The sequence below is a fragment of the Sorex araneus genome, chromosome 11, assembly GCF_027595985.1.
Source record: "Sorex araneus isolate mSorAra2 chromosome 11, mSorAra2.pri, whole genome shotgun sequence".
In the NCBI taxonomy this organism is placed as follows: Eukaryota; Metazoa; Chordata; class Mammalia; order Eulipotyphla; family Soricidae; genus Sorex; species Sorex araneus.
Genome location: NC_073312.1, coordinates 41,482,375 through 41,494,893, shown reverse-complemented (window position 1 = coordinate 41,494,893; position 12,519 = coordinate 41,482,375). Strand labels below are relative to the sequence as shown.

The window sequence follows — 12,519 nt, the reverse complement described above, 5'->3', positions numbered from 1 at the left end:
AGAGAGGGAAAGAGTTGCACTGGAGTATTTGTTTATTAAATCTGGAGTCACTGATACATTACCTCAGATTCTGACTCTATCACTTACTGTTTATAACATGAAAAGTCAGTTCATCTTCCTGAGCCTCATTTCTTTCACTGTATAATTAAATACTACAAGCTGAAGTACCAGGGGATTTGGTCCCCCAACTCCTTCTTGCCATTCCTCCCTGGGTTATCACAGCCTCATGGGAGCCTCACTAGACATAAGGGTATCTTCTTCCTCTGGAAAACAGTTTTTCAACTTGAGTTTCAGAACCCTCTACTAACCATCTCGTAATCATATCTAAGCCATTCAATGAAAAAGCAAAAAGGGTATGAGTGGAATAAAATAGATTGACCCAAGTATCAATGGCCTTAAGAAGAGTATTTAAATCTCTTCATTCTCAGCAATGAAAAACAAATTATCAAATGCTTCCTTTTCAGCAGGTCCGACTTTAGGGGGGAGAAACTCCAAACAATAATAGTGAGTTTTTTGTTGAAATATTGAATGTAATCAAAGTAAAGTGAAAGTAAAGTGAAATTTATCAGTTACACAGGCAGGGTGGGGGGCTGGGGAAGTGGGGGGAGGGGGGAGGTATACTGTGATTCTTGGTTGTGGAATATGTGCACTGGTGAAGGGATGGGTGTTCGAGCTTTGTATGACTGAGACTTAAACCTGAAAACTTTGTAACTTTCCACATGGTGATTCAATAAAAGAATAAATTAATAAAAAAAGAAGAGTATTTAACTAAGTAAAAAAAATAAGTAAACAAGAGTCAGAAGGACTGATTCATGGTAGGAAGCTTGCCACAAAATGGGATGGGGAAGGCAGTTAAGATAAAGAAAGGACCACTATGACAATGATAGTTGGAAATGATCACTCTGGACAAGAACTGAGTGCTGAAAGGAGGTAAAGCAATATGCATGATATCTTTTCAGTAACAATACTGCAAACACCTGTGCCTAAAAGGAACATGAGAGAGAGAGAGAGGTGTCTGCCCTACAGGCAGGCTTCAGGGGTGGAGCAAGGGGGGCAGGAGGGAGGAAAACTGGGGACACTGGTATTGGGAAATGTGCACTGGTTAAAGGATGGTGTTGGAGCACTTTGTGACTGAAACTCGATCATGGACAACTTTGTAACTACATCTCACAGTGTCTTAATAAATAAATGAATGAATACATTATAAATAAAAAAGGGGAAAGATACATTATGCTAACACTTTTCAAAAGAATCTTTAATAGCTGCTGTAAAATCAGATTAAACATTTTTAGAGCCAAGAGCATTCAGAACAAAGAGAAAAACACTCATGTTACAATGGTAACAGATCAATTAATCAAGAGGGCATAAAAATATTCAACATTTATACCTCTTATGATAAAATTTCAAAATATATTAGGCAACAACTAATAAAACTGCAAAGAGAAACAATTGGAGCTAAATATTTTGATACCTCTCTATCAGTAATTGATTCAAAGGACAAAAAAATCATCAAGGATATAAAAGACATAAACAACACTTTCAACTAAATTGACCCAACTGACATTTATAGAATATTCCACACAACAACAGACTGCAACCTTCTGAAGTACACAAAAATAGGTTTATTAAGACAGATAATACCAGACTATCAAATAAACCTCAATACATTATAAAGTATTTAATATTATAAATTGTTTTATGACAGCAGAATTAAATTTTAAATTAACAAAGGAAAAAATCTCTAAAACTTCTCAAATATGCGGTTGCAGAGATAGTATAGGTATTAGGGTGCAGGTCAACCCTGGTTGGTTCTCCAGCATTAGATTGTTCCGAATATCACTGAGTATACCCCTGGAAGGTCCAGAGGACCTCCAGAGTGACCATAGGATCTAAGTAGCACTTCATTTTTGGGCCCTTATATTGAACTTCTGGACAGCTGGCTGAGTTAGAAGGGGCCCACAGGCCTCCTGAACACCACTTAGGAAAACTACCTCTTTTGAAAAGAGATGGAGGGAGGAGGGAGAGTTGGGGGAGAAAGTGAGAGAGAGGGAGAGAGAAACAAAATACAAACAAACAAAATCCAAAATATTCAGAATCTAAATAGCATACTTCTAAATAGTCCCTAGGTCAAAGGAGAAATTAATAACTAACACAGGGGCCATAGGGATAACACAGAGGTTGTAACACATGACTTGTATAGAACCAGTCTCCCTTCTATCCCTTCTATCTTCAGTACCACAACACCCCCAAGCACTGTTGTAGCTCTGGAGGCCCCAAGCACCATGGGGATTGTTCTGATGATCTCTTGTCCCCTGAACTGAGTTGCACTGCCTCCTTGGACCCTATCACTGAGCCACAGACCAGAATGGTCAACTGTCACCCTGAGTGGCTCCAGACCACATTTTCTGAGCTTTTATTGGTAGTTCCCTCCCAACTCCCACAAAAAGATAACAAAGCATTTTGAAGCAATAATAGTGAAAACACAACAAAACAATATTTGATGGATGCCATTAAATCAATTAAAGTGGAAGTAGAAAGCAATATAAGTATAAATGAAAGTCTTAAATCAATTAGCTCAGCTTCCTTCCTAAGGAAGAATAATTTATAGTGAGTAAGCACATGAAAAGTGCCTCAGTGTCATTAGTCACTAAGGAAGTAAAAATTACGATCATAATGACTCACCATTATGCACCACTAAATGGCTAAGATCAAAATCCGTGGCCATTCCAAGTCCTTGGGACAAAATGGTACAACTTAAAGTCTTACAAAACTTGGAGGAAAGAAGGAAAGGTGGAGGGGGGAGGGGGATGGGAGATAAATTACTTTTAAAAGTTTGACACGCACTGTGTTGCAAGCCATAATGCCCAAAAGGAGAGAGAGTATGGGGAATATTGTCTGCCATGGAGGCAGGGGGAGGGTCGGAAGGGGGGTATACCTGGGATATTGGTGGTGGGGAATGTGCACTGGTGGAGGGATGGGTGTTTGATCATTGTGAGATTGTAACCCAAACATGAAAGCTTGTAACAATCTCATGGTAATTCAATAAAATTAAAAAAAATTTTTTTTAAAGTTAGACACGCATATATGTACTATCACCCAGAAACTCCACTTTTGCACACACGCTCCAGAAAAACAAAATCAGACAAAGTCTACACAGAGACTTGTGTACAAATATTCATTGCATCCTTATTTTTAATCAGAAGAGATCCAGAACAATCCAAATGTCAGTCAATGAGTAATGGATATTGAATTTTACGGTGTATCTATATTATCAAAAACATATAAGTAAATATGAAAAATTACTATACTTTGTAATATGAATGAACCTCAAAATAATGATTTGGAGGGTAATACCCATACCATAATAAAAATTTGAAAGTATGTGCACATACTGTATGACTCTATTTATAGAAGATTCTATAAAACAAAGTAATCAATATGGTCAGAAATAGTAGATGCCTAGGTAGTGGGAGAAGTTAGGGTCACAAAGACACTTTGGGGTAATAGACATGTTTATTATCTTCATTGCAGTTATGATTTCATTGGTAAATACATATCAACTATGTATTGCACCTATATATGTTCATTTATTATTAAGTTAGCCTCAACAAGGATGTTTTAAGTAAAAAATCAACAAAGCAATGCTCAAAATGAGTGTCTCTGATAAATGATAACTCTGTCAGTCTGAACTCTCAGTTGGGACTACAGAGATGGGTAACATGCGGTCCAGGTCCTAAGGGATTCCTCAGTGGGGCTTGGGAAAGAAACTAATGAATCTGTTACAACAAATGTAATTGTTTTTTAGTTTCCCCAAATTGCATTTGCAGACAGTGAATGGTACAGGGACTTAATAACCAAACAGAATTGGAATCTTAAAAAAATAAAAGGAAGGAAAAAAATGAAAAACTTTTCTGTTCTAGGTTTCTCTATGTTCCAAATAGAGATTTCCTAAAAGCTATTTAACTCAACATTGAAATCAATGCCTGTTCTCCTCTTGTATTCTCTAATAAGTGCCTTAGCATAGAGTTAATGACAAAAGTCCTTGAGGTGAGTAGTGGAAGAACCTTTGTGCAATGTTCAGTGGTGAAATAGTGAAAGTGATAATGGCCACAAACACAAGAGCAATTCTCAGAGGAGGCTGAAGAGGTGAAGATATTGGGATGACCCCATCTTGGGGTGGTGGGAATCTTCTAGGATAAACGTCATAAGAGGCATCGGGACATGAGAGCAGAGCAGGCTCTGAAGGCAGCACATGAACAGCCCGAAAGTGAATGTGTCCAAATCTGAGTCCCATTCTATGGGTTCTGACACTCCAGCCCCTGCCAAGGACCTATCCCAGTGCAGAGGTGAGCATGTGGAGAAGCATGAGTGCTCGAAGCCAAAGCAGGTTCTCACTGTTTCATCCTTGGAAAGCACCGCATGGATTAGAGACCAAAGACGCCTACAGGAGACAACTGTTTCTTGCTATTTCATTCTAAGTTATCCACCCTTTGGGATCACGGAGTTCTTTTTACACCAAGCACCTACAAATTAGCAGAACATTTGTTCCCCGGCACAATTTGAAGGCTGCGAGGGAAAGCCGAGCTAACCTCATCCCTCTCTAGCCTCCTGCAGTCACACGTGCGCCTTGAGAAAAAGCTTGTACCCACCCAGTGGAACTCATCCTGCAGATGTGAAGAAAGGAAGGGGTGCAAAACAAAGAGGATGCTGGAAGCTATCGCTCAGAGAGCAAGACCACGGCTCGCTGTGAATTTATGCAATATCTGTATGGTTAAAAATGCCTTTTCCATGGGGCTGGAGCAATAGCACAGCGGGTAGGGCGTTTGCCTTGCACATGGCCAACCCGGGTTCGATTCCCAGCATCCCATATGGTCCCCTGAGCACCGCCAGGGGTGATTCCTGAGTGCAGAGCCAGGAGTAACCCCTGTGCATCGCCAGGTGTGACCCAAAAAACAAACAAACAAAGCCTTTCCAAAGTCAAGGTAAGGAATAATCAGACCCAGCAGTAGGAGGCTGAACCCAGGTGGCACCTCCAGGCATGATTCTCTCATGCTGGAGACTCCGGGGAGCTGGATAGAAAGTAGGTCCAGCTCTTTGCTCTTCATTAGTCAAGTTTGTGTGTCAAGTCCCCATCACAACAGAGCTGGGGCGGGGAGTACAGGGCGACAGGAGAAACAATAACTATAATGGGAAAATCCAGGAAGTCCTTTGGGTACTAGTGGTCTTTAGCAGACCCCTGCAGAAAAGTCAAGTGCTGGACAGTGTTTCAGGAAGAACATTCCAGGTCAAAAACAACAAACAAAAAAAAAAACAAACAAAAACCTGGTAGACTGGGCGTGGAAGCCAGGGAAGGAAACAAGAAACAAAGAAAACAAGATGCGACCCATCTGCTTTGAAGCAGGAGCCATGGAGAAAAGAGAAGTGTGGGAGCTAAATAAAGGTGCACTTAGCTTAACCTGGGATGGGATTCTGCAAAGGGGAGCCTACCGTGGGAGCTAAGGTGGCCTCTTTGCTAAGGAGGCAAATAGAAGGGTAGGGGCTCTCGTGAGAGCTGAACAGCACCAAGTGAGAAAAAGGTTAGGAGGAGGAGGAGAAGAAGAACACAGTGAGCTGGAGGTGGACATGAGATTTCAATGACGATAAGTCAAGAGTCATCCGGATCTCTGGATCTGAAGCTCGAAGCAAGGTCTGGAGTGCATATAGGACACTGGGTCCTATGCCAGTGAAAAGGCAGAAGGGCCTGCCCACTGTGCCTCCTCCCTCCTTAGTACTCATCACCTTCCATATCCTCGCTGAGCTTCGGGTCACAGATCAGAGCCTCAGTCACTGAGCAAACCTAAGGGTAACAGTTGTGTGTACTTCTGCATCACTTGCTAAGTATCTTGAACAATTTCCATCAAATCTTGCTTTGCCCCTATATCTGGAAGAGCATGTCTAACAATGGGAGTTGTCAAGAAACAAATACAATAATGGAGGGAGGGTGGGAGTGGGGGGAGGAGGGGAAGAGGGAAAGGGGAGGGGTGGGGGAGGGAGAAAAGAAAAGTGTCTGCTATAGAGCCATAGAGCTGTAGAGGCAGGCAGTGGGGTGGGGGTGGGGAGGGTGGTGGCAGCAGGGAAACTGAGGTCTTTGTTGATGGGAAATAGACACTGGGGGATGAGTGTTGGATCACTGTATGACTGAAACATGACCATGAACAGCTTTGTGACTAAGTATCTCACAGTGATAATTTTTTAAAAATTAATAAATAAATAAATAATAATAGTAATTTTGAACATGAATAAAGAGAAATAAGTGCAATGCATTTTGATTTGCAGTTGGTTCTGGGAGAGACTAGAATATGTTGTATATGAACATCGTCACCTCTGCCTAATTCCCAAGAGGCCCAACCATGTGACACCTATTTCCTGCCTGGATTCACCATACAGAGAGGGCATTCTGTTCTGCCTCCTGGGTTCCAGCTTACACTCAGGACACCTGGGCTAGATGGTCTCACCTGGCATCTTCTGAATACCCTGTGGGTAAGAGGTCACCCAGTCCAGTTGAAGAGGTAAGGAAACCATCCGGCTCATCTCCTGAGCAATCTGATGAATTGAGAGGGGCCAGACCAGAGCAGGCCCCTCAGCCCTCAAACTTGGGCCTTCTCTGTCACCTCTGTCTCTTCTCAGAGAAAGACTTGGAAGTGTTCATCAAAACAACATTCTTTGCCCCAGGTGCATTCCCCTGTCTTCTGATCAACCCTCTGAAATGTCAGTTCTGTGCTGGAGATATCAGGAATCTGGGTTGTCTAAGAGAAATACACGGCTCAGCAACCATGTTCACTAATGGTCCATTTTGCTTTCCACACATTATCTGGAAACTACCCACCTTCCTTCAAGCGAATGTGTAACTCATTCAATTGATGATAATACAGTTTATGTCCCAAAGCAAATCTGCTTTCCAGTGTCCCTCCCAGAGCATCCCAAAGACTTGTAGAATTTATCAGTGAGAATCCCAGACTCATGAGTCTCTCTCTGCATCCTATAATTACTTCTCTGGGTACAACAGGTCTGTAACATGCAACACCAATGTTCACCAGTGAAGGGTTGGATAGACGAAGGAAACCACTTAATAACTTAATAAGAAAAATAACCACTCTGCATAAAGAAAGCAAACAAAAACTTGTGTCCTGAATATTTATCTTGAACCCAGAAAAATACATTAAGACAGACAAATAAATACAGAGAGGAAAATTGGAGGGCCAAATCTTTGAGAAATGAGAGAAGTGGGCTGGGGACTGTGGGTCAGAACGGGACCTCCTTGGGGAATGACTCAGAGAAAAGAAACAGAGAGTGGGCTCCTCTGAAGGACTCCACCTTTTCTAGGGAAGCAGAAAGCTTCTCGGGTAGCAGAACAAATGCCCTGGATAGCCAAAGAATTCTGGAGATTATATAGGAGCCAAATATCTGTCCCTTCCCCTTATCACTTGATTCTACCCTTACTACCACCTATGAAACACAGAATACAAATGGGAAACTGTTGTGGCTCTGCATTTGGATAAAGTCTGGAATGACTGAACTTCCATGACAGTAGGAAATAAAGGTCATTGGAAATAAAAGTCCTATTGTTATGGAAGTTCAGTCATAAATGGTAACTATTGTCCCTGTGCCCTGGAAAGGAAGCACCTCACCACAAAGTAACCAAGAAAGCTGGGATCACTTCTATAGATGACACACTTAGTCAAGGGACTTTCATACTAAGAGCGTGCTGGCTCTGAGTGCTCACTGGCCACAGGGGGACATGGCCCTTCTCCTCAGGGAGGCTGGTCATTGTGTGGCTTGGAGAGGTGTGCCCACCCCTGACTCCTCCTGTGGCATGAGAGAGTCCTGTGTTCCAGGTGCCTGGGAGATGCCCAGAGTGTTTCTCACACGGGTCAGTCTGAAGTGAACCCTGCCCATGAACAGGAAGTCAGGGGTGGGGGCTTAAGCAAAAAAAGAGTTGGAATGCAGGAGAGAAAGGAAGAAAGGGCTCAACATAAAAATGAAACTTATTAGAGCCTAGTGATAATACAGCAGCTAGGCTGCATACCTAGCATGTACCTGAGCCTAGTTCAATTCCCAGCACTGCAAGTTCCCCTGAAAATCATGGAATGTGGCCCTGGAGGCCCCCGGAACTGCTGGGGGGGGTGAAGGTAATCCATGGTACCACTGGTCCTGAGCAGCATCACATCCTCAGGTCCTTAAGCTGAACCGCCAACCTGGCTAAGAATTGCCAGTGGGGCTTCAGGCCTCCTGAGCACTGCTTGAAGCTCCTCCACATTCACAAAATAATGAGGCACTTATTGAAGACTGGCAACAGAGAAGCACTTTCCAGCCACTGTGGATCAGTTGCCAAAAACAGGTGCAGCACCAGGCATTTGCCTTAAGAGGCACACGGACTGTGTCCTTTCTCTGAACCAAAGGACACAGTCTTTGAAGGACATGTAGAAGATCAAAACTTCCCAAGAAGCAAGGGAAACTCTCCCAGACTAACACAATGAGTCCACTATGTCCCTTCTCTTAGCACACAGCATGAACTTCTTTAATGTACATGTCTCCTAGCTGGCCTCAACGTGTTGACATAGAGCTAATAAGATTTAAAGTTATGGGAGAAAACCTTGGAAAATAATCCTTTCTAGTGACTATTATCAATATTGGCTGCAAAATTTTTTTTTTTTTTTTTTGGGTCACACCCAGCGATGCTCAGGGGTTACTCCTGGCTTTGCACTCAGGAATTACTCCTGGCGGTGCTTGGGGGACCATATGGGATGCCGGGGATCGAACCCGGGTCGGCCGCGTGCAAGGCAAACGCCCTACCCGCTGTGCTATCGCTCCGGCCCCATTGGCTGCAAAATTTTTAAAAATAAGTCACTGGCTAGCATTAAGCTAATGAAGAAATACACATGATAAATAAATATATATATATATATAAAACCTACATAATAAACTTTTCATCTTCCACAAGGAGGCCATCAGAAATTGATGTAAGTTGATGTAAGTAATTGATGTAAGTCAGTTTAGGAACGGCTGGAGGACATACCCATGACGAACACTATATACCAGAAGTACTTCCCCGGCCAGACTTCTTCAATGAACACTGGGATCACACAGGCCATCTGGGTTGGCCCTGCATGAAAGGATGAGGGGCACAGGGGTGCTCTGGGAAGGCTGGGGCATGGTGACAGGCCACAGATAGAATGTAGGCAGCACCAAGAAGATCAGGGCCACTCAAGACACTGGCAAGAGCATGCCAGATCACGGTGAACAAACATATTCAGCACATTCATCCAATGGGCTCCCACATACATACCACATACCCACACATGTGCTTTCAGTCACACAGCACACACACCTTCAACCTCCTGACAGGAATGTCACCTCCAGAGCCGCCTCATTTTCCCCTACTCCTTCTATACTCCGTTTTCTCACCTGCCCTGATCTCCTCTACCTTTGATCCCTGACTGGCTGCCTGACTTCATCCCACACAGCCAGTGCCTGACACTGCTTTCCTTCACTTTTTTTTTTACTTCCTCATGGACTCTGGCCTCTTGTCCTCTCCTGGTTCCATCCTGTTCCACATGAGCATCTTGGGAGTTCAAATAGAGCCTTTTCTCTTGGCCTGGAAAAACCGTGGATTTTGCTCTAGGGAGAACTGAACTTGAGCGATCACTCAGGGCTTCCCTGTGGGGGCAGGGGACACCGTCCAGGCTGTGTCCGTCACCATTCTGGGGCTCTTACCTCATTCACAAAGACCCAGTGGCTATCCTTGGAAGCCAAGTTGGTCTCCACGGCCTGCAGAGAGAAAAAGAAAACGAACATGAACACAAGCAAGCTAGAAGCTGGCAGACACACCGGATGATTGCTGAGACGGGGTTTTATAAACATTGTTCTTGGAGAAATTTTTCCTCACAAAACATGCCATCCCCCGGGGGCAGCTCTGGCTGCCTTAGCTACAAGCGTCATTTGAACACAGACATCTGATTTCCTGCTGCTCTGCCGAGCTCTCATGCACCAGCCGCGAGCAAGGTTAGAAGCTCTAGTTTCTGCAGGCGGCTCTGGGCTCAGGCACCCCTCCCCTGAGGAAGAAAGCCAAGTGACACATGGGGAGGGGGCTTAAGGGGCGTTGTCTCATCATCGCCTGAGGCAAGCGAATCCAGAATCTGGAACAAAGGATTTAGGGGGGAGGGGGCATGTCTATTGTGCTGAATGACATGGCAGTTCAGAGCTGCCATGTTTCTCAGGACCCACCGAACTGGCTTTCTTGCTCCTGGACAGTGATCCCCAACTCAACCCACCCCTACCAGCTCTCTTTTCCACTGTTGTATAGAGCATCTTACAGAACTTGTCACCTCAGCTTGAATGGTTATCAGTTTGTGTTTTATTGTCTATCTCTTTCTTCCATCGGGGCTGAGGGGGCTCCATGAAATCAGGGGCTATGTATTTCAATCCTCAGAACCTTACCCTCTCACAAGCACAAAGTAAGACCCCCGTGAACACTGTTGAGAATATGAATCAAGTGTTGGAGGGCAGGGCAGATTAAGAGGCAACTGCCCGTTTTGTATCTCATGCAATCTGATGGATGCTTATTTCCTCCTGAATTCAACTGCAAAGCCCACTGATTGAAAGAAGTAGAAGGAATGGAGAGTTCTCAAGCAGAACCTGCAAAGATCCTCAGTTTACAGGTAATCAGCCATTTATGAACCTGGAGGAGCAGAGCTGTCATACCCTAGCTCCCCCCACCACACACACACACACACACACACACACACACACACACACACACACACACTTTATTTTTAACTTTTACACATCTTTGTAATACAAGTTTTTTTCTCTTTATATGAAAGAATCCCAAAAATCATAGAAGTTAAAAATCATCCCATCATTATACCCCATTTTTTAAATGTGCCAAAGTAGTGAAAATGACCTACTTATCCCTCCAAAGTCATTCTACGGAGATTTTTTTTTTTTGAGATGTCTCCTTTCCAGAAGTTTTCAATCACATGTGCAAGTCCATACGCATACCAAACAGATGTTCTTATTACACCGGAATCATGAAATGCACATCAGGATACAACTGTTCTGTATAACACTTTGATTTATCACCACATCTTTCCTCGTCAGAGTGAGATGAACTCATTCTCTTTTAACAGGTGAGGTTCGGAGAGTGAGGCGCTTGCCGCTCTGCCTGAGGGAGCTCAGTGTGCTGTTCTTTGCACAGGATTCTATTAACTCCTGACACAAACACAGCATGCATATGTTTGCTGGTGCAACCACAAGCATGTGAAAACAGAACTCCAGGCAAGTCCCAGAGCATCTTTCCTGGACCATGTTGGGGCTTCTTTCTCCACCCCGTACATGAGAGGAGGCTGACCCTGTGAAGATTATGAGGGGCAGGAGTTTCACTGAGCTTGTCAAGATACAGACAAAAATATGCCCTCTCTTGTCTGCCAAAGTATGTAAAATGTTCCAGGTCCTCAGCCTCAAGAAGCAGAAAACATACAGAACGGTACCCACACATGTTCCAGTTTGTTCCCACAAAGCTGAGATGGGGCATGCTCCTTCCTGCCCTTTGTAGATTCCGCACTGACTTTTCCACCCTGACATATTCTTGCAACTCAGAAGTCTTCCCAAGCCATAAAAGTAGTCCCTCTCCTCTTCAAGAGCAAACTTTCCGAAAGCAGTACAGATGGATACTGGGCCTCATCCTCCACACCAACAGACCCCAAGGGCTTATTAATAAAAGATGCTCCATCCACCCCTTGCCAAGCCTCTGGGAGATGAATGCTTAGGCATTCTACTCTGGAACTGCCCACCCACACCCCACCTTGGGAGTACATCTTTCCTTTAACTTCACTTCTCTCTATTTCCTAAACAGAACTATTGAACTATTTATTTTGAAAAGTGCTTACTCCGGGGCTAGAGTGATAGCACAGCGGGTAGGGCATTTGCCTTGGACGCGGCCGACCCGGGTTCAATTCCCAGCATCCCATATGGTACCCCGAGCACCGCCAGGAATAATTCCTGAGTGCAGAGCCATAACTAACCCTTGTGGATCACTGGGTGGGACCCAAAAAGTAGAAAGAAAGAAAGAAAGAAAGAAAGAAAGAAAGAAAGAAAGAAAGAAAGGAAGGAAGGAAGGAAGGAAGGAAGGAAGGAAGGAAGGAAGGAAGGAAGGAAGGAAGGAAGGAAGGAAGGAAGAAAGAAAGAAAGAAAGAAAGAAAGAAAGAAAGAAAGAAAGAAAGAAAGAAAGAAAGAAGAAAGGAAGGAAGAGAAAGAAAGAAAGAAAGAAAGAAAGAAAGAAAGAAAGAAAGAAAGAAAGAAAGAAAGAAAGAAAGAAAGAAAGAGAAAAGAAAGAAAGAAAGAAAAAAAGAAAGAAAGAAAGAAAGAAAGAAAGAAAGAAAGAAAGAAAGAAAGAAAGAAAGAAAGAAAGAAAGAAAGAAAGAAAGAAAGAAAGAAAGAGAAAAAGACAAAGAAGGAAGAAAAGTGCTTACTCCTAGCAGA

General features: G+C 43.5%; 1 protein-coding gene across 2 annotated transcripts in view; it reads right to left on the bottom strand.

The window, feature by feature from the left end:
- The window catches only part of GRID1 (glutamate ionotropic receptor delta type subunit 1), a 755,119-nt gene that overhangs the window by 299,952 nt on the left and 442,648 nt on the right, over positions 1-12,519 (bottom strand). For both annotated transcript variants that reach the window (XM_055118918.1, XM_004607420.2), the window contains exon 5: positions 9,754-9,807. In XM_055118918.1, coding sequence (XP_054974893.1) covers positions 9,754-9,807 — 54 coding nt within the window. The remainder of the gene's footprint in view (positions 1-9,753; positions 9,808-12,519) is intronic.